Below are 23233 nucleotides of genomic sequence, written 5' to 3'. Positions count from 1 at the left end.
CCTTAGCGGTGCAAAAAAGTGAAGCCTCCAAGTTTAAAGCAATAAAAGATATGGCCATTTATGTAATGTATTTTGATACTCGCAAACTGACTCATAAAGCCTACACGATAGTTCCCGTAGACGTAGAATCATGAAATTTTACAAGAAGCGTGGTTTCACACTGCAACCAAAAGAAAAAAAATCCTAAAATTGTTAATTTGTAACTATACAACAAGAAAAAAATTTTCTTATTTGTTATCAGATTGGCTGTCCATCCGTCTGTTAAAGCCCTTATCTCTCAGGAACAGGCAACCTATCACTGCTGAAATTTATGTCACATTTAGATCTATATTCATGTGGTGGTGTAAGAAATGTAAGCTTCTAAGTCAGTTCAACCGAAAAGAACGGCCATTTATGTCGCATGTTTCGATACTCGAAAACTCACTCATCAAAACCTGCATGGTGCTTTCCGTTTCTCCAGAGTCACGAAATTTATCAAGAAGCAAGGTTTCACTCTACAACCAAAGGAAAAACCCTATAATTATTGTTAATTTGCAAATGACCACACGAATTTTTTTTTTTCATTTATTACCTGACTGTCTGTCCATCCATCTGTTATGCCCGTGTTCCTCAGGAACGAGTAGATGTATCAAGTGGAAATTTATGTCACACCCTGAGGTCTGTAGTCGTTTAGTCCTGTAAAAATGTTAAACTTCTGAGTCACTGCAAGCAAAAGATATTGTCATTTATGTTACATATTTTGATACTCGGAAACTCAGTCATTAAAACCTAGAAGCTACTCCTCAACGTAGAATCATAAAAGTTCACAAGAACAAAGACTTTACAGTACAAGTAAACGAAATAAATGAATATTGTTAATTTGTAATAATATCGGATAAAAAAATTTCTTTTGTCATTTGTTATCAGACTGTCTGTCGGTCCGTCTGTTAAAGCATCTTTTTCTCAGTAACGAGTAGACGTATCAAGTGCAAATTTATATCACACCCTGAGGTATGTAGTCGTTTAGTGCTGTAAAAATGTAAACAAAAGATATTGTCACTTATGTCACATATTTTGACACTCGAAAAATCAATAATTAAAATCTAGAAGGTAGTCCCCCCCCCCCCCTTGACGTAGAATAACGAAATTTTATATGAACAAACATTTCACAGTACAAGGAAAGGAAAAATAAATCTGAAAATTGTTAATTTATAATTACATCACACAAAAAGAAAACTCTTTTGTCATTTGTTACCCGACTTCTAACTTGAAATTAAAACATTCTTGAAAATATTGGAATACTGTGAGCACTATTTTGCGAGTATGAACGTCGATAACAGGCAAAAATACATAGGACAAACTGGACGTGCCTTTAAAACCAGATATAAAGAACACCTTTTAAGAAAAAATGGCACTAGCCCCCAAAATTCGTCTTTTGCCGACCGTCTTCTGATTACAGATCACTCGCCTAAAGCTATTTGCGATTTCATCATTTTGAACTCCGAGAAGAAAGGACGTAAATTAGATATTCTGGAAGAATTAGAGATTTTTAAACTTCTTTCTCGAAATGATAGCCTCATTCTCAATGAACAGCTGCAGTTGCGCAATAAAAATTTGTTCAACGGTACAAAGACGTTACTTGACATTTCATTTCGGGTCTCCTTGTGCAATTTACCCAAATGTTTTTTCCCAGTTTTTTTAATCTTATTTTGTTCTCTATTGTTCGTTGGATTTGTTCGTGGCGGACGTCCGATGACACTCATTCATGTTGTTAGTTGATCCGTTTACACAGTTTTTTATTACAGAGAGTAGTTTAACCCTCTGACCGAACACGCTGAGCTACCGTGCCGACATTCAGTCCTTCCTGTATTTTCTATAATGACATTTTTATGCTGTACTTTTAAGCTCTGTTGCAGACAAAATGTTACTTTTTCTGTCGCTGTTAAATAAAATATTGCTTTTTACATTATGCACTGAACAATATTCATTATAATTTTCGTCTGTCTACACTTGGATGTCAAGTAGGCAAGTTGTGCATGCGGCTACTAGATAGCACTCTCGATGCAATGTCATGTTGCCTGCACTTGTTAACGTGGGCGCCTCAGTCCGTTGCAGCCTTTGGCTGTACAGACAGGTACGAGCAGCCCATAGTGGCTCGCCTTCAGGCATTCCTTTTTATATATTTTGTGACTAAAGCCCTTCTGGCTTGTCACATATAAAATATTTATATGTGACAAGTAACTACTGCCTCTGTCTTTTGTTGTTAGTCAGTACTTACACTTTTTATATAAAGATGTATTTTCCTATAAATTTGTAACTATGTTATAGGCCATTTTAATTGTTTTAATTCTGATGAAGGCAGTCTTAGAAGTGTTGAAACCTGGTCAATAAGACTAAAAATAATAGTGACCGAGGGCTCATTTGTTTCAATTTTAACAGGCAAAAATCGTCCCGATCTTCAATTCCGGTAATGGATGAAGTGTCCGTATACATAATTAACTTTGTATGGTTCCCCCAGTTGGCCTACTGTTGTGTACATAGTTCCGCATAGTCAGCGCGTACACAACTTTCCCACTAGAGTGCGCCCCGCTAAGCACAACAGCGCAGGCGCAGCGCTCGTCCATCTCCACACTAGGAGATGGCGCTGCCATAGAGATGGACCAAATTCTGCTTCCGCCAATCCGTGTATTAATATGTACCACATATTGCTGTTAACATAAAACCTTTTCTCCTCGCGGATCACACTCGCGCAGTGATACATGAACGCGTGAGGTACTATAACGAGTGTCCAGACCTCCGATTAGTCAGTCTGCATTTGTCTGCAACAGTCTGTACGAGTTCTACATTTGTCTGCACCAGTCTATAGTCAAGTTTCAGTCTGCGCCTAATAAGATTACCATATTCCTGTACATAGCCATGAAGATAAATGAATAGACACTTTGTCAAGTATCAGAGATATGTAAGAATAAGATTAACGTACCAAGACTAAAGGAACTTCAGATTGTCAATTGTAAATAGCATCCGGAACCCAGTTAAGTTATTTTTATGCTTGTTATTATTTTAATAAATGTGTGCGAAAATTAATCAAGTTGTGTTTAAAGTTGGTCACCGTCAATCTGCTACTCTAAGCGTGGAAGTGGCATTTCTATCGTCTGACCTAATGGCAGAAGATAAACATGCCATGATAAGACCACAAGACATATTGCGGACACTCACCTACTTCGTTAGAGTGACAGGTCAAATAATCTAATGGTGTGTGTATTGAAGGTCTTACAGTACACACACCACACCTACTCTCAGCTGACCAATTTTTTTATGCCTGAGGATGGTATGTTGTTTGAACGAAACTAGGTGTTTCAGTAAGGCGGCATACATATATTGTACCAAATCTTGTTTTAAAAAAATATATTTAAAATCTGTATACCATCGCCTTCCTTAAAGCAATGTAAACGTTCAGTGCGTAACATAGCAGTGGTGCAGTGTACGTGTGTTTTGGGTTGGCAGTTCCCCATCATCGAGTTCGACCCGGAGACGTTCCGCATCCTGCTGGACTACCTGCACACCGGCTCGTGCCCGCTCACCTGCTCCAACATCCCGGGCCTCATCTGCGCCGCGGAGCACTACGACCTGCCCGAGCTGCTGCAGGCCTGCTTCCACCACGCCAAGCAGTTCCTGCGCATCGACGTGGTCAGTACCCGCCCATTCTGGCCCACTCTTGCAAAATGAAATGATAATTAAATCCAGACCCTAAGCTGTCGACAGGCGTCGATATACATCAACGGGGACAGTTGAAAATGTGTGCCCCAACAGGGACTGAAACCCGGGATCTCCTGCTTATATAGCAGACACTCTATCCATCTGAGCCACCGAGGGCACAGAGGGTAGTGCAACTGAAGGGATTTATCCCTTCCACGCTGCCTGTGAGACCCACTAGCCCAACTTAATGTCCACACCCTAATAGTGCCCCTGCCCATTACACTCATTACTCGTGGCAGACAATCTTACCGAGTCCCATAAGACTTCGGGCAATGTGTGTGCATCCAGCATGGAAGAAGGTCAATGGCCGGTTTTGCCTTAACTATGTCAAGATGGTATCTGTTCTTTCGGACATGTTAGGGCTGACCGGCCACTGACCTTCTTCTTCCGTGCTTGATGCACACGCATTGCCCGAATTCTTACAGATAAGATTCTCTGCTGCGAGTAATGACTGTAATGGGCAGGGGCACTACGAATGTAGTGTGTGGACATCAACTTGGGTATGTGGGTCTCACGGGCAGCGTGGAAGGGATAAACCCTTGCAGTCGCACTATCCTCTGTGCCCTCGGTGGATCAGATGGATAGAGTGTCTGCCATGTAAGCAGGATATCACGGGTTCGAGTCCCAGTCAGAGCATTTTCAACTGTCCCCGTTTATGTATATCAACGCCTGTCGACAGCTTACGGTTTTGATTTAATTATCATTTCATTCTAAGAGAGCTGCATGGTCACCGATGGTATCTGTTCTTTCGGACATGTCTGAAAGAACGGATACCATCTTCATATATCATATACACTCTTGTAAAGGTGGATTCACACTTTTGGGAACATTAAAGTCACGTAACCGTCACGTTTTGGAGAGCCGACGGTCAGAGGAATTCCTGAGCGTTCACACTACACAGCGCCGAAAGAAGAGACGTCGTGACGTTACACCTGATTCACAAAATACCCACCAGAGGCGCTATTTCGTAGTTCACGGTAGATCGTAATAAAATGCCAAAATTTAGTTTAAAGCGGATTGCAATGATTGCTGTTCCACTTGATGATGATGAGGAACAGGAGCCGCTCGGAGTAGCCGAGCGGTTCTAGGCGCTTCAGTCTCGAACTGCGCGACTGCTACGGCCGCAGGTTCGAATCCTGCCTCGGGCATGGATATGTGTGATGTCCTAGGTCAGTTAGGTTTAAGTAGTTCTAAGTTCTAGGAGACTGATGATCTCAGATGTTAAGTCCCATAGTGCTCAGAGCCATTTGAACCATTTTTAAGGAACAGGAACAGCGAGCAAAAAGAGTCTGTATTAGGAAAAAATGTTAAAAAATCGAGACTGTGAAATGGATTCCACATTTTTATTTATTTATTTTCACGTCAAGTTCCGTAGGACCAAATTGAGGAGAAAATCTCCAAGGTCATGGAACGTATCAGTACATGAAATTACAACATAAAAGTAATAACAGACAAAATAAATTATGAACCCAAAAAAAAAGTCGAACCAATCAATAACACAGCAAGAATCAGCCTAATTTTCAAGGAACTCCTCGACAGAATAGGAGTGACCCATGAGGAAACTCTTCAGTTTAGATTTGAAAGCGCGTGAATTACTGCTAAGATTTCTGAGTTCTAGTGGTAGCTTACTGAAAATGGATGCAGCAGTATACTGCACACCTTTCTGCAGAAGAGTTAAGGATGTCCAATCCAAATGCAGGTTTGATTTCTGCCGAGTATTAACCGAGCGAAAGCTGCTTATTCTTGGGAATAAACTAATATTGGTAACAAGAAACGACAATAGGAAATATATATATACTGAGAGGCCAATGTCAAATACCCAGACTCGTAAACAGCGGTCGAGAAGAGGTTAGTGAATTTACACCACTTATTGCCCGAACCGCCCGTTTCTGAGCCAAAATATCATTTTAGAATCGGAAGAGTCGCCCCAGAATATAATACCATACGACATAAGTAAATGAAAATAAGCAAAGTAGACAAATATTCATGTCGAACGATCACTCACTTCAGATACCGTTCGAATAGAAAAAATGGCAGTATTAAGTATTTGAAAAAGATCCTGAACGTGAGCTTTCCATGACTGTTTACTATTTATCTGAACAGCTAGAAATTTGAACTGTTCAGTTTCATTAATCATATGCCCATTCTGTAAAATTAAAACGTCAGATTTTGTTGAATTGTATGTTAGAAATTGTAAAAACCCTGTCTTACTATGATTTAGCGTTAGTTTCTTTTCTACAAGCCAAGAACTTGTGTCATGAACTGCACTATTTGTAACCGAGCCAGTGTTGCACACAACATCCTTTACTACCAAGCTAGTGTCATCAGCAAACAAAAGTGTTTTATAGTTACCCGTAAAACTAGAGGACTTATCATTTAGGTATAAATAAGAAACAGGAGTGGCCCCAACACTGACCCCTGGGGCACCCCCCACTTGACCGTACCCCACTCATACCCCACATCACAGCCATTCTCAGCACTGTGAATAATGACCTTTTGCTGTCTGTTGTTTAAGATGTAAACCAGTTGTGAGTTTCTCCCCGTATTCCGTAATGGTCCAATTTCTGGAGCAATATTTTGTGATCAACACAATCAAACGCCTTTGTTAAATCAAAAAATATGCCTAGCGTTTGCAACATTTTGTTTAACCCATCCAGTACCTCACAGAGAAAATAAAATATAGCATTCTCAGTTGTTAAACAACTTCTAAAGCCGAAGTTTACTTTTGGTAGCAAGTTATGTGATATAAAATGATCAGTTATTATCCTTACATACACAGCCTTTTCAATAACTTCTTTACAAGGAGCTGCAAGAGAGGGAGTATCGTTCTATAAATATTTCAGAATGACTAAATAACAGTTTTTTTACTTATTATGTAAGATACAAATAAAAATTACGAAGAGAAATTAAAGATTTAGGCGTCCAATATCACCATGGCAGAAGCTGATGGTTTGCCTAAAGTATGTCTGCATGGGCCATTTTGATGAACTACAGCGACTTTCGACGTGACGGTTACGTTCCGTCTAGTGTGAATCCACCTTTACATAATAACACAGTGGGAACTAATACGAAAGTATACCCCACTGACTGCTATCACGAAACAGTCTTAATATGTATTGTATGACAGTACTAAGTTAAAACTATTTTGTTTTATACACTGAAGAAATACATTGCAAAGTAAACGGTACATACCTTGTTCAACGTGCTTTAGGCACTTTTTTTTCCAGTGGAACAGCGAAAAGAAAAACCGGGAGTAAACCTGATGCAACATGCAGAAGTTTAAAATAAGATTCGTAATAAACTACGGACAGCGGATAGCGGAAATATATGTAAATAAAGCCCATCTAGACATACCATACGCAAACCATCAGCTTCTTTGGGGTAATATTGGACGCCGAAATCATGAGTTGAAGACATGCGCAGAAAAACGGGCTAACCCACAAATGTAAAAGCTTAGAATAAGTTTCGCTATATTTTGCTGCGTACGGGGGGCTATCAAAATTGACATTTGTCTCGGCCCTGAATATCACCTTAGGATATTTTGGGATGAGACCAATGTCAATTTTGATAGTACCCGTCCGCAGCAACAGATGGCAACACTTATCTCTAAGTTTCTACATTTGAAGGATAGCCCGTTTTCCCGTGCATGTCTTCAATTTCTCTTCGTAGTTTTCATTTGTATCTTGTTTAACAGGCAAAGAAACTGTTGTTTAGACATTATGAAATATTTATAGAACTCGTAAAGAGAATGGAACTCTCGATTTTTGTAACCCAGACTCTTTTTGCTCTGTGTTCCTCATCATCCATGGCAGCAGCAAACATTGCAAACTGCTTTAAATTAAATTTCGCCATTTTATGACGACCTACCATCAACTACGAAATAGCCCTTCTGCTGAGTATTTTATGAACCAACTGTAACGTCACGCCGTTCATTCGACGTTGACGTTCCATGTATGCTCAGTAATTCCTCTGACCGTTGACGTTCGAAAACGTGTCGGTTACGTAGACTGCGACGTTCCCGCAAGTGTGAATCCACCTTAACCTGAGCTGAACAGTCTTACATGTTTTCCCGAAAGTACAGGATATTCATACTTGTTTACATATGAGTCGCGATATGAGTGGAAATTCCTGTTAAATGTATTGAAAAATCCATCACAAATATGGGTGGATACTCAGCTGTGAACTGCACTAATTATTGCAAAAATGGTTTTCGCATGTTTAGATTTTAAGTGAATATCCAGGGTGTTTCAGAAGTGATGGCCAATATTCGAGGATATGGCAGGAATGATCATTCGAAACAAAAAACTCAAGTAAACATGGGCTCTAAAATGCGAACCTTACCAACTATGAGCAATTATTGACCTTCGATACTGTGAAACAAATCTCTTTTACTGCAAGCTCTTTGCCGTCCATGTTTTGGGAACTGTTACTATGGACTGAAGCAAGCAAAAATGTCCAGTAAACATGTGCTTCAAAATGCATACTTCAAGAGCTATGAGCAATTGTTCATCTTCGCTACCAGTACTTTGAAACGCAACTCTTTGTAATAAACAAGTGCTTATAACATTTAAGGTACGCATTTTAGAGCACATGTTTACTGGACATTTTTTTCATGTTTTAGTTCATACTACCATATCACAAAATAAGAAAAGCAAAGAGCTTTCAGTAGAAGAGATTAGTTTCACTTCACAGTATCCAAGATCAAGGATTGATCATAGCTCTTATGGCATGCTTTTTAGAGCCCATTTTTACTTCATTTTTTTGGTTCGAATGATCATTCCTGTCATATAGCTGAATATTGACCATCACGCCTGAAACACCCTGTATATTAATAAAAGTAGTTATAAACATGAAACAAACTGCAAACAACTGAGTTTGTTTCCCGAGTCGATAATTACACTGAAGCACTTTGTCTCAAAATTTTTAGATTCCTGAGATATTTTCGCAATTGGCTAAGTGAGAAGGAATATTTATTATGATGATGTATTTGTATCTCGTTATCACAAATTGAATAATACTTAATACCATTTCTTATAGAGGTACGGTAGGACGAGGTACAATTAAGATATTCTTATAGTGGACTGGCCATTGTTAGTAACATAACCTTTCAAGATCATTGACCACAACACAAGAAGCAAAAAATGAAACTACTAATATGAATTTGTTTCACTGGAACACGAAAGTCTGCCTTACCCCCTCTGTACAGTTAAAATGCAGTTGTACCTACTTACGATTAAAAAATAAACACTGCATTTGCAAGCTTCTATACACAAACGAAAACTAGCAAACAGTCACAAGTTGTTATTGCATAGCGTCCCTATTTGAAGACATTCGTATTGAGTTCTTAACTTTTACATTTAATATTTATAAAGTGCCACATAGGAATATTATATTTCATTTTTTCTATTATATATGGAAAAATGGATCTAAATATCTCTATACACATTAATTACTGTTCAGTACAATATCAAATATTTTGTAAGAAATATAGTATAAATTTGTGTGAATAGGTAACCGCACCCAATGAACACATTGCCTTAACCTCAGAGTCGGGGAGAACATGGCAGACGATTCAGCCTATTATATAAGCGCTCTACCCACATGCTTTCCGTCTGCAGTGTTAGTACACTAGCCAGACGAACAAGCAGGGAATTTCAGGAGGAATAGTAAATATTTTAGTAGGTGTAAAAGGGCGTCCCATAAATAACTCAACTCTTGAGTGGATTAGAATGTACAAATCATTGATCAAACTGGCTAACATATATATTATTGTAGCGTATGCTACTCATATGCTCTTCACTCTGTTAGCACACTTTCGATGAAACTTTCCATAACTTTTCTACATATTTGCACGTATAGTTCTGAAAATACCCACTGACTCTCAGTGTGGAAGTGATTGTGGCGTTATATCTCCACAAAAAGAAATCACTTGGTGTCAAATCACAGAATCTCGGCAGACAGTTCACATCAACATTGCGAGAAATCACTCTACTAATGAACCCCTCTGGTAACAATTATAGCAATAGATGTGTGACAGGTGGCGCCATCTTGTTGAAACCGAGGCTCTTCATTTTCACACAATCTATTTCAGACCACAAAAACTCTCTTCTCTGTCCACTGTTAGTGTGTTCACGGCGACATCATCAAAGAAGTACGGATTAGTTATGACCTCAGCCCAAATTCCACACCACACACCCACTCGTTGTACATACAATGTCTTCTCCATAACTACTCGGGGTTTTCAGTACCGGTACCCCAAATCCTACTTGTTCACGAAGCCATTCAACAGCAGTTATGCCTCGTCAATGAACGTCATTTTTCTGCTGAAACTGATGTCCACCCTTCATTTTGCAAGCACCTAATGGCCAAATGTACAGCGTGTTTCTTGATCGTTTGGTCTCAGTTATTGTGTCAGTTGCATTTTATAGACCCAAAATTGCAGATCTTTTTTAATAATTCGTTTCATGCTGATTCTGGATTGTGCATGTCGCCTTCTACTTCACCTATACTCTGTTGATTTTCGGGTTCGGATGAGATATGACTGCTGGACACTCCACCAGTCTCACACAGCTTAGTGAAGACTCGGGTAAACACTCCTGAATCTGGTGCTCTGCAGTTACCAAATTGTGTACTGTATCCTCCGCAAGCATCAGCAACATTTCCTTTACAAACCACGTGCACAAATACCATATCGGCATACTCAGCATTTGCAGATATGTGAAGCATGCTTAAACGATTGAGTAGAATTGTCCAATCACCATCTCAGCTGAAAAATTCAGTTACGTTTACTCCAACTTGAACTTCAAAACAAAGATGACAGTCAATGAAGAAACACACATCAACTGGCGTTCCAACACACTAACTGATAATTATCTCTGTTGTCAGCTATATGAATAAGAATTGGATGCATGTTGCATGGAATGTTTTATTCGAATTAATCTATACTACCACCTCATAAATTATTGACTGTTCCTCCTGAAACATTTTGTATAAGATGACATCCACATCGACTCTGACACTATATGTAAGAGAATGTTACAGTACTTTAGGTAACAGCAGAATATACTAGCAATTTTTTTTTATTCCATTCTTGGATCACAACATAAATTCCTCGACGACAACTAGTTTCAGTCAGTAATGACCATCTTCAGATCTACAATATAAAAAATATACACCTAGTGGCAGAGTACATCTAAGCCCACAGCAGCGGCATCTATGAAGCATACAGGCAAACAGATTTCTGGTAGCTACTGCACTTCAGTAGATTTTGTACAGTAACACCAGTTGCAAAATGACTGTGTGGACAATGTGGCCTATTTTACACCATATTTTAGTTCTATGAGACGATGCTTTGCTCAGTGTATTTATATGTTTTGACGATGACATTACGCCTTTATCACATGAGGACATCGTGTAGAACAAGTATGATTTACCCTATTTTATCTGTACAGATCTCAGTTTGTATGAGAGTATATTGTGATATGAAATTCTGTATTGTTTCAAAAGATAGACTGCAGACTAGGTGTATATTTTTTATATTGTAGATCTGAAGATGGTCATTACTGACTGAAACCGGTCATTGTCAAAGCAATTTATATTGTGAACAAAGACTGGAATAAAAAAACATTTGACAGTACCTGGATCTTGTTTATATTCACAACCATGTTGCAGCTGGTGAGAATATACTAGACCATAAATATTAGAATCTTTGCAATATTTATCTGAACAGTGTACTCCAAAATTATTATTACACACTTGTAGAAGAACCACGAGGTTTAGTGAATAACGTGTTAAATATGAAGGTGTGCTTGAGAAAGTCACATGTCCATGTTACATGTACAATGAAGTACACTAACCTTTTCAATTCTTGCACTAACATTAATACTTTTTAATATTTTCCCGTATTTGGTTTTGAAGTGAAACGTGTTGACTCAAATTTCTGAGGAAAAATCTGCATGTCCTCGGTGTCCATGTGTGGGACTGTATCATCAGTGGCAGTTTGATTGTGCTGAGCATCTTTCTTTTCCTCATAATATGTAAGAGCTACCTGATTTTTCTGTAATAAAGTATGTGGTGGCAAAATGTGCATTGGACATTCGTGAAGGTATTTAGTTTCAACAACATTTTAAAATCTGTTACACTTTTGCTTTATTTTAGCACAAGTAACTTTATAAGAAAGCATTAGTTTGTGAATTTTCCAGGATTTGTGGCAATATGTATATATGTATGTTACACACACACACACACACACACACACACACACACACACACACACACACACACACACACACACAGGGAAAGGGGAAACAAATAACTAAAAAGTTAAATTGGCTGAAAATAGGAAAAAGAGATAAAGTGAAAGAGATAGGAAAAGAGAGAAAAAAGAGGGAAAAAGGAGAACCCAAGAGAGAGAGAGACAGAAAGAGAAAGGAGAAATGAATGAGTACATGAGAATAAATGAGAGCTAAGGAAGAAGTGGTGAGGAAAGGAAAAGGGATGACTATTAGGAGATGAGTAGTGGGAGGGTAATGAGGAGTGAATGGAAAAGGTGGGATGGAAGGAGAAGGGAGAAGGAGAAATTGAAGGGGAAGCAGGAGTGAAGAGGAAGGAGGGGTGAAAGTGTGTGGATGAACAGAAGGAAAAAATGGAAGGAGAAGAGCCAGGAGAAATGTGGAAGCCGAAGGTGGAATGAATGGGAAGAAGCAATGTGGCAGATGTAGGAATGGAGGAGTAAGGATGAAAGAAAGGAGAAGAGGAAAGAATAAATGAGAAAGGGGAAGGAGAGGGCAAGGGAAGCAAAATTGAAAATGGTGGAAGCGAAGGAGAAGGGGACGGAGGACTGAGAGATGGACAAAGAGGAATAAAGGGGAAGGAGGGGTTGAAGGGGAGTAGGAATGGAACAGTAAGGGAGAAGTGAAAGAGTAGAAGGAATGGAAGGGTAAGGAAGATTGGAAGGAGATGGAGGCAGATGCTGAAGCAGGAAGAGAAAGTAAAGTGGGAAGAAGAACAGAAAGCAGGGAAGGAACAGAAATAGGATGAGGAACGAGAAATAGAAATACAAGAATATTGTGTAAGGGAAGGAGGAGAAGAGATAAAAGAAATTGCAGGAATGGATTTTGGAAGAGGAACAGATGAAGGAAGAGAGATGGATGAAGGAGTTATAGAAGGGGAGACGAAAAGTGGAGGTGGAGCAGGAGGAGGAGAAGGAATATAAAGAGAAAGAAAGCCAGTAAGTGAGGGGACAGGGGTCTCATAACATGATCATCTTAGATTTCTTCAGCTCTCTTGACAGATGATGTTAGTCAGGTGTCCATTCAAATTCGCAATTCCTTTTCTGTGCTCAGTATTGTGATATGTGAATCTACACCAACAACAAGCTTATCTAAGACCATCACTTGAAGTATCTATGTTGAAAACCGCCCATAAACATAGAATGGTGAACCTGGATGGACACCAGGAAACAGAGAGACATCAGTCTAACCTGGCTATCCCTCCCCTAACAGGTTTGCGTGATGCTGTGCGCCCTGGAGAACTACTACTGGCGGTACACGTCTGCGTCAGAGCTGGTCAACATGATACTTGCCTTCGTGGAGACCAGAGCGCACCAGGTGAGTAGTCTATCACCATTCTGTGGTCACCACTATTCACTATCGGCAGTTGGAGGCACTTCAGCAGATCTGCCAACCACTGCAATTTGCAGTAGAATGGATGACGCACAAAATTAGTAATGTCTTAGAGATGACCCACAGGAACGAAGCGACTTAGTATGCTTTCGCAAATTTCCTGCACAGTACTAATATTTGAGAATAAAGTAGGCAGCCACTCTTAATTGCAAAATTCATGCAACATCAAGCACAAGCAGTTTAACAAAGAGCAAGCCTTTCACAAGATGTACTGTCTGTCATCCACAAACAGCTTTGATATTCATTCATGTTGAAATGTTCTTCCACTTTCTTCAGACCTGCTTTTACATTAGAAGTTAAATAAATGTTCTGATAAGCAAAGTAACTAACTTTCCATCCTACCTACCACGAACAGTTATTTCCTCATTTAGCGTTTATTTGCTCCCATTTGGATTTCACAGTGTTATCTAACCAAAAGTATCTGGGCACCTATAACTGGACGTTAATATAGGATGTTTCCACTCTTCATCCTTATGATGACTTGAACTTTAATAGAGACAGTGAGGTGTCTGAATGTCTGTGGAGGAGTGGCGGCTCATTCTTCCACAAGAGCGGAAACTGGAAAAGGTAGTGATGTTAGACACTGGGACCCGGATTGAAGTCAACATTGTAACACATGCCAAAGGTGTTCTGCTGGGTTCAGATGGAGACCCTTGGGTAGGTCAGTCCATTTATGGAATGTTATTGTCCACAAACCATTACCCCGCAAATGCTGATTCGTTGCAGGATGCACTCTAGTGCTGATACAGACAACCACCATCCCCAGACTGTTCCTCTACTGTATGCAGTACACAAGCCTGTAATATATGTTTACGCCCTTCCACATCTAGCATTTTCTTAAGCGCAACAAGGGGACCACGACCTAACTGTGAAAAATATCCCCAAGCTGTAACACTGACTCCTCCATGCTTCACTGTGCATACTACACATGATGGCAGGTAACATTCTCCAGGCATTCACCGAACACAAGCACTTTATTGGATTGCTGCAGTGTATAGTGTGATTTATCACTATTTTCCAGCCATCTGCTGTCCAGTGGCATCACTCTTTGTACCATCACAAGTGTCACTTAGCACTAGCTACTGATATGTGGGGCTCATGAGTGGCTCCTCAACCACAGTACTTCATTCTTTTAACTCCCTACACACAAGCATTGTACTAGACAGACTGCTGGTAGCACTTTGGAACTCATGAGTGTTTCTGTCCACTGATTTCATGTGATTTTTACTACAACCCTTCTTCTGGTACCGAGCGCCACAGATTTCGAATGTGCACTAGACGGCATAGACCTCAATTACTAATAGAGGTCTATGCAGCCGTCGTGCCGTAAGACATAGCTGCGTGGACTCCTGGCCCACGTATAATGTGAGGGCGCCACTGTGGAGCACGTGGTCTCAGCAGCCAATAGTAACATACCCTATCATGTATTTAAGATTTAAGCACCTGACTCTCACTCAGTGAGGCACCGTATTCACTGCCACCTTAACCAGCACCACCTCCTTCTCCTTACCCAATGTGGCTTCCAGCCTTCCTTCTCTGCCGACGACCATCTCCTTAACCTTACCAATCTTCTTTCCCTCCAACTTAACTCCTGTCACTCCGCTATCTTTGTTTCCCTTGACCTCCAGAACGCCTATGACCGAGTCTGGCATCCCGGGCTCCTCTTCAAACTCCAGACCTGTGCTCTCCCCATAAGCTTCGTCCATCTCGTTGCTTTCTTCCTCTCCCATCGTCCTTCCTATGTGACTAACCACAATTCAAACTCCCGTACTTTCTATCCCTCTGCCGGTGCGCACCAAGGCTCCGTCCTTTCCCCTCTCCTCTATCTCCTGTACACTGCTGATACGCCCAAACCTCCCTCGCCTGTTCATCTCCTCCAGTTTGCTGATGACACCGCCTTCCTAGCCCTATATCCTACCCTTCAATGGTCCCAACGTACCCTCCAAACCCACCTTTGCCAATTCACCGCTTGGTGCAACCAGTGGTTCCTCCGTATCAACCCCTCCAAGACCCAGGCGATCATCATAGGCCACTCCACCTGCTCCTTCTGTCCCCATGATTTCTACCTCACCATTTATGGCCATCCTATCCACCTCACTGCTACCCTCAAATACCTTGCCCTCAACCTTGACCGCCACCTCACCTGGACTCCCCATCTCCTTACCACCCAACACAAAGTTCACAACAGACTCCACCTCCTGAAACTCCTGTCCGGCCGAACATGGGGTCTGCATCCTTCCGCCATCCTTCACACCTAAAAATCCTTGATCCACCTCATCTACTGTTATGCCAGCATGGCTTGGATATCCGCCCCTCCCAGGTTCTATAAATCCCTCCAAATCCTTGAACGCCATGTGCTCCGCCTTGCCTTCCGCATCCGCTTTCCGTCCCCCCACACGCGTCCTCTACGACCTCATCCCCTTCCCCCACCTTCTCTTTTTCCTCGAATACATCCGCACACTATATATCGTCTGCCACATTGATCCCCCTCACCCCCTGGTGTCTCCCTTCCTCTCCACCCCCAGACCGTTGCCGCGCCTTTACAGTTGTGTCCCATCCTCTCTCCATCTCCACACCTTCCACCATCTACCCCTCCCGGATGATGAGCTTCGCCTTGACATCTACCCTTCGTACCAGCTCTAACCCCATCTTCCTGCCTCCTCCTCAGGGCTCCCTCTCCTCCCCCCTTCTCCTGAGTGGCTTGCCCCTCCTATTCCCCCCCCCCTCTCTTGTGCTCCCTTTCAGTGTCTCTGCATTCCCTCCTGCCTTGTCTTCCCTCTTCATCTCCTGCCCCACCAGTCTCCTGCCTCTTAGTGTACCTGCTGATGCCCCTATTCTCTTCATCCCACCACCTCCCCTGCTGCACCTTGCTCTCCCCTCCTTTTCCATCCTCTCCGGCCTCTCCCTCGGCAGGTCCCACCTGGCAGTTTTATTCTTCATTGTGTGTGCTCCAAGTGTGTTGTTCTGGAGTGTTGTTAATACTGTGGCACCTGTGCGTGTGCCTTCAGTGTCTTCTTTGTGTTTTAAGAATCGCCAGCTGTGTTTTTTAACTTTATGTCGACTTTTTTAGTTGTCCTCCCATGAACGTCTCCATATCAGTGTATTTTTACTTCCATTATCTCCCCTTACTCTGTTTTATGTACCCCTTTTTTATCGCCTTATATGTACATTTTATTCTCGTATTATTTGTCATGTCACTCGGATGAAGAGCGGTGGATTTTGCTGCTGACAGCCCTCCCCTCCCCATATGGGGTAGGAGAACGAAATCACAATTTAAAAAAAAACTCAGTGATGCAGTCTGGGATTCATGTGAGTCTCTCGATATGTCGCTTACAGACATCGTGTTTACTTTCCGTGTCCGAGTGGACGTTGTTGATTTCTTGAGGCCTTCGCTTGTGACCCTGTTGCTTCTTGCGGTTTGCTGTTCTTGGTGTCTTGCTCGGTTGTCTATCATTGTGTGTGTCCATCCTTTCCCGTTTGTCCATCTTGTTTGTTTGCAGGCCACTCCTATTCTGTCCCACCGCGCCTTCATTCGCGGCCAGCTTGCGACCATTCTGGTCGTGGTTACAACACTTCTTAAAGCTCCTCATCCCTGTGTATTGGTATATGATGTCTTCCCGGTCGTCGTTTATCTGTGGTTGTTTCTTCATGTTTCCACTTCACAGTCAGGTCACCAACAGTCAGGCAGCTTTAGATGAGACCAAATGTCTGTTGATGGATTTGTTACTCGTGTGACATCCACTGGCTTTAGTCTGTTCATCATAAGATTAAATCTGACGTAAAAAAACACAAACGCAATGATTGTCCAGAAGTCATAACACACGTACACTGTTGTTATGCTCTTGGAAGTAAGTCCTACTTTGTATGAGATGTATTATTTCTAAGTTACATTAAATGAAACTTTAAGATATTCAGATGTATTAACAGCCATCAACATATTTCTTAATCATGCTTTAGCTATGTAGCTTTTATTTCAAAAATTGTGTAGAGTCACAGCCTCTGTACTGTTGTGCTCTGATTGTCACACTGTTAATACTCAGTATGAAAATATCTGAGGCTGCTTACTGTTCCTCAGCGAAACGTGGCTTTGGAACAGGGTTAAAAAGTTCTGAGAGATAGGTTGTTCTTAATGTTTTTCATAAATTCACAGAGATAATCAGCTTTGAAGTTTTTCGTTGGGTATTACATACAGTTGAGACATCAACTTACATTGTATTTATAGTGGTATCGATAGCGTAGTAGATTGATAATTAATTGCAGGCTACTGTTCGCTTTTTCAATTCTTGCATGAGTCATTTATCATAATTTTTTATGAACAATGCCTGTCTCCTTGTTTCTAATTACATATTGCACGCAAAATTTCTGTTTTAATTTCAAATATAAATTCTTAGTTGTCGATATTTTATAAAAGACTGTTTATGAAGGTTGCTTAAATCAGGAAAACATGACAGTCTAATTTTTGAAGGCAAAAATGGAAAACTAAATACTCTGTATTTGGCTTGTGTCCATTGTTTTATACCACAGACGTACATAACTGTTCTAGAAATACGGAAAACAATCATTTTCACAGCATTGAGCACACCATACAAATGCTGCATTTTTACATTTGCCACTTGTACCATTACAATATGAAACCTACAGAACTGATCTGGAACCAAGTTAAGGGATTTGGCCCGAGAAATAACAAGACTGTTAAGCTGCCAGACATACTGGAACTAACGCACTCAGGAACAGCACCTCATAAAAGAAGAGGAGAAAATGTGGTGCCTCGGTGGCTTCGTGGATTCTGTTGTTGATCGACTCATTATCAACGTAGCAGATGACAGTCCCAGAACTGAGATGTATTTGTCAGATTCGGATAAGGAAGGAGCTAAGAGATTACCTGATGACTGACTGTAATTAATACCTTCATTGGCTCTAGTATTCAACAGTACGGTGAAATCTTTGGAGTACACTTGGGGCATCATATTGTTTCTTTGTCCGTCTCTTTTTACATCTGAGCTGCAAATGCTCACACCATTGCAGGTTAGGTGGACCGCTGAGTGGCCAGTGCTGTCAAATTTTTACGCACCGGTACAGCTGTTGTCCCACATTATCGCTCAGTCTGTGTCCATATAACACAGCATAAAACATTTACCTATGATCGTACTTGACTGTACTGGTCACAGCTTGGCTTCCGCTCTGCGTGAAATGAAATCCAATGAGATACAAGCAAATGCAGAAGAATACATGGCATAATGTTTGTATCAGGTTTATTCTTATGATGAACAGAGTATAGACCATGTCCAAGATCAGTGAGCTTTCCTGGCTGGCCCATTCTGCTGTCACTAATTCTATGCTGACAAACAGTATTCTGGCCATCTTTTATATTGGTGGGTCCACCTCCTGTGATATCTAGTGGAGCATTCCAATTCAGTATTACAAAGAGGTATCCGCACAGTATTGATCATGTAGTGTACCATAGATTACTCTTCCATGTATGTAGTTTACAGTAAATTCTTCCAACGACTTTGAAAATTGTTTCTGATTTTCTTTTCTGGCAACTTAAAGCTTTTCCTGGATCCGGACTGATCTTCACCTGGTGTGTCTTCATTTGTGTTTTTCTATTTATCAGCATATTGTTCTGATCTGTATGTTACTAACATGAGTTGTCAGGTAGATTGCTTCAAAGCTCTCACATTTCTCAGCTGGGTGCTTTCTTTATTATGTTGTAGTAACATCTACTGCCTTGAAAAAATGGTGCGTATCTTTTTACAATGCTTACAACATCAGATAAAATAAACTTCCATTCCATGTACCTCACACCCATCTTAATAATAATGATTTGTTTGAAGACCAATCAATCAGGGTTTTCTGATCAACTAATTGGGCATTATAGGGTCAATAGTATTCACACATTTTCCATTTCTCTTTAAATATGAGTAAGTGTAAGATAATTCATTTAATCCTCTGGCTGCTGCAGCTGCGCATCTGGCTGGCCATGTCGAGCATGCCCTTAAGGTCACCTAGTCCATTTACCTACACTAATAGCCACCTCCGTGACCTGCTGTCCACGCCTGAGCTCTTCGTTCTGCCAACCTTGCCCTGTGCTGAGTATTGCTGGGGCCAGGGCAGTCAGGATTGTCTGTTAGTCTGAGTCTGGTCACAGACATTACAAGTAAACACATGTACCTGGGTACTTATTCCATAGCTTTGAATCTGCAGATGAATTGCTTAACAGACAATGTACACTGAAATAGCTTATCCTGCTAACATGTAACTCCTCATGAAAGGCTTTCTTTCATTTGCAATTAGTTGTTGTTGATATACATATGAGTTTTATTTCACATGTTGATACTTGTTTATCAGCTTTTTTGACATAATTTACCATGTCAACATTGTAGAATCCATAATGATGAAACATTGACGTTCGTCTGTACTAGCGCTATAATTTGCCTCCAAACAACTTTCGAGTGGAGTGCCTGGATGCCAAGAAACACATTCAAAGCTAATCATTATATTTTGAGCTCATTAACCCAATAAACTATCCCTAGGGAAACTTCTAAACCAAAATGTCAAAGTTTCTTAATTCTTTTTATACGGTATGTATTTGTTACTATACAGTAGAAATAAATGATGGTGTATAACTTTCATTTAAGAATTCAATAAGGAAATACTACAGTTTCTGCACAACCTAATTAAATGTTAGCTTTAATTCCTAATGACCTTTTGTGCCTCAGAAACAGGCAAGTGTGTGCAACTGACTGACCATCATCTAATGAAGTTAACTTTTTTATTAACATATATATGAACTGCTGTGTGTTAGTCTCACCAAAACTCAAAAATGGCGTAACAGATTTGGAAGATTCTTTTTTTGTTGTGTTTGTAATTGTGAAGGCAAGGTTTGTATGTAAGAAAAGTTTGGAAAAGTTGCCTAGAAAATTGGAAAATTCTAGAAATATTGAAAGAGCTTTTTTCTATGTGATTTTCATGATTTTCATTACTCACAATTAAAATTATTGATATGAATAATTATTTATTTGTTTTGTTCATTATGGTCTTGGATTTGAAGCATCCAGTCTGTCAGCAGAGATTGTATGTTTCACATGTTCATACATAAGGTGTTTGTGAGCACAGTAATTCATATGGAGAGGCTCATCAAACTCAGATAGTTCTGTATTTTTAACTATTTATTTTTGTTTTTAATTATTTATTTATTTAGCATTGTTATATTTCTCATCCTTCTTTCTCATCCAGGTTTTGGCGAAGTTGATTTTCTTTTTTAATTTTTGTACTTGTTTTTCACTTTTTGTCTTTTTTTATTTTTAAGCAATTTTTTCAGAAGTAAGGGCTTAATTTCATCTTCCAGATGTAGCAACTTGGCTAACAGTTCTTCTTTGTGTGGTATGTTTCAAAACATGGTACAACACACAAGTATACATTCCATGTTTTGCATTCATATTTCATTTCTCGGCACACATTCTGTTTCGAGCAGACTGCACATCTGTGCCACAGTCTGCATTTCTTGAACTGGTCACTTTGGAAAGACATTTGGGAAGTGCCTTCCAGTAAAGTGCAGAGGATTCTTGTCATCAGTGTGTCTTCCTTTCCTATATCTTATGCTTTCTATAGAAATTTTTCCACAAGTTTTTGTACCAGATATAAATGAAAATCTGCTGATCGTATTTTTCTCCCTTTCACCAATCTGTGGCTTCATTACTTTATTGCCAGTCTTCCTGTTTGTCTTTCCCTTGTCACACAATACCGTAGTGTTACAGATAGTCAACATCAATACTTCTCTCTTGTCCCACCACTTGATAGCAAGCATTTTGTCAATTGACATAAATTCAGCTTCTCCCTGTTTCAGTTTCTTCTGTAGCTTTGGCAAATTGTGCCTGTTGCTACGTACAGTGCTGCATGCTGCTCTCTATGGTTGTGCCAGAGGAACAAATCTGGACTTGCTTATCATTGTCGACATTCAGGGTATGTTGACATTCACAGTATGCCACTATATTGCCAGATTTTCCCAAATTATGGACTTCAATTTCTGTTGTTGTGCCTGAGCATGCAATGAAATCCAAAACATATCCAGTTTTACAGTCACACAACAGAAATGTCTTGATTCCAAATCTACTTCATTTCGAAGGACTGAATTGTTTAAAAGATAAACGACCTTTGAACCATAATAGACTTTCAGCAGCACACAGCTTCTTGTATGGATTAAACACACTGTGGAATGCCAGGAACTGTATAAATTATTTTCCTAATTTTAAACAAACTGTCATCTCCATGATTGCAGAGTTGTCATTCAAATGTGACATTCTGAAAAGTAACATAAAATGGTCACGGGACATAACTTTGCTGAAAATTGGAGTGCTCAGAGGTACATCTCTAGAGCAATATTTCCTTATTCTTAACTTTTTAACACGGGCCTTGAGAAGTTAAATACAAGAGAAGCAATACAGTTCCTCAAACCACTGTCTTTCCAGGTAGACTATTGAGAATGGACTGATTCCGACGTATTTACAATGGTGAAAATGTAGAATTGCTTTGTTTCAAGTGCTACTAATTTCAACAGAATTTCTGACTGAAATACATGAAAAAGGAGAGAATGCTCGAATCAGGCACCAGTTGGCAATTGTGTTCTGAAGATGAGTCATCAAATGCATGCAGTACTGGAATGAAATCACACTTTTGCCAGTCCAATTTGTCGCTAAGGCGTGGGCTTTTATGGATTGATTCGTCTTCACTTTCAGTATCTGAAAAAGAACTAACCTAAGTGAAGTATGTGGACATGTATTACTACCAGATTCTTCTGAAGAATATCATCATCACTACAGTCATTGAAGATGCGACACTCACTGTCACTGTTACTCCTTGTGAGTATCTCCAATATCTCTTCTTCTGTGCAGCCATACCGACATGCTGTTTGTTTGTGGAATTCAAAAGTTATAACTTTCTAAAAATCCTGATGAATAGGCAGTAAGCTAACTGAAATCACAGAAGCAGAATGCAAATGCAGACATGCACCAGCTAACACTAATGTCGAACACCGACTGTGAAATTTGACGAAAATACTGCTGAGTAGCTATAGACGTCTGCAGGACCACAGGTAGTGGAACTGGCAAACAGTAAAAGCTGTCATTAGGACACAGGTACTGGCCAGGCTGTGATGGTGAATGCCGTCTGCAGCACCCATGGGAAACACCACTAGAGCGGCTAAGGTCGTCCACAGCCCCTGCGGAAAGGTAGATCATAGCAGGGTTTCACGTATGAGTGCTCAAAGGGTTAAAAAAGATAAAAAGCCTTCAGTATCTGAGAACAAGGGTAGTCATGAATGTCTTGAACATCATATATGTATTTAGTGGTAATGTGAAATGAGATAAACACATAAAATCTGAATTAGGAAATGTACATGGAAGACTAAGATTTATTGTAAGTATTCTGGGAAAATGTGATGCGTTTTTAAAGGAAATGGCATGCAAGACACTTGTGCAACTCATTCTATTGTTCCAGTGTTTGGAGTCCTTATTGATTAGGTATGACAGCAGGCATTGAACAAATTCAGAGAGACATTGCAAGGATTGTAACCCATCTGCATAGTCCATGCAAAAGTGAGACAGAAATTCTCAGGGAACTTAAATGGGAATCTCTGGAAGAAAAACAATTTACGCCTCACAAAATCCCATTGACTAAATTTAGACAACTTGTTTTCGAAGAAGACTGTGCCACCATTGTGCTGTCATTGTTGCATAACTCAAGTAGGGACCATGAGAATAATATGAAAAGGTGATTAGGGTGCATACAAAGGCATTTAGACTGTTACTTTTTCCTCT

General features: G+C 40.2%; 1 protein-coding gene across 1 annotated transcript in view; it reads left to right on the top strand.

Moving 5' to 3' along the window:
- The window catches only part of LOC126106219 (uncharacterized), a 165669-nt gene that overhangs the window by 129132 nt on the left and 13304 nt on the right, over window positions 1-23233 (top strand). Inside the window, exons 5-6 of the mRNA XM_049912449.1 lie at window positions 3484-3666; window positions 13239-13343. Coding sequence (XP_049768406.1) covers window positions 3484-3666; window positions 13239-13343 — 288 coding nt within the window. The remainder of the gene's footprint in view (window positions 1-3483; window positions 3667-13238; window positions 13344-23233) is intronic.

This window comes from Schistocerca cancellata, chromosome 10 (assembly GCF_023864275.1).
Source record: "Schistocerca cancellata isolate TAMUIC-IGC-003103 chromosome 10, iqSchCanc2.1, whole genome shotgun sequence".
Taxonomy (NCBI): Eukaryota; Metazoa; Arthropoda; class Insecta; order Orthoptera; family Acrididae; genus Schistocerca; species Schistocerca cancellata.
Note: the sequence above shows the minus strand (reverse complement) of the source record. Positions and strands in the feature narration are given on the sequence as shown.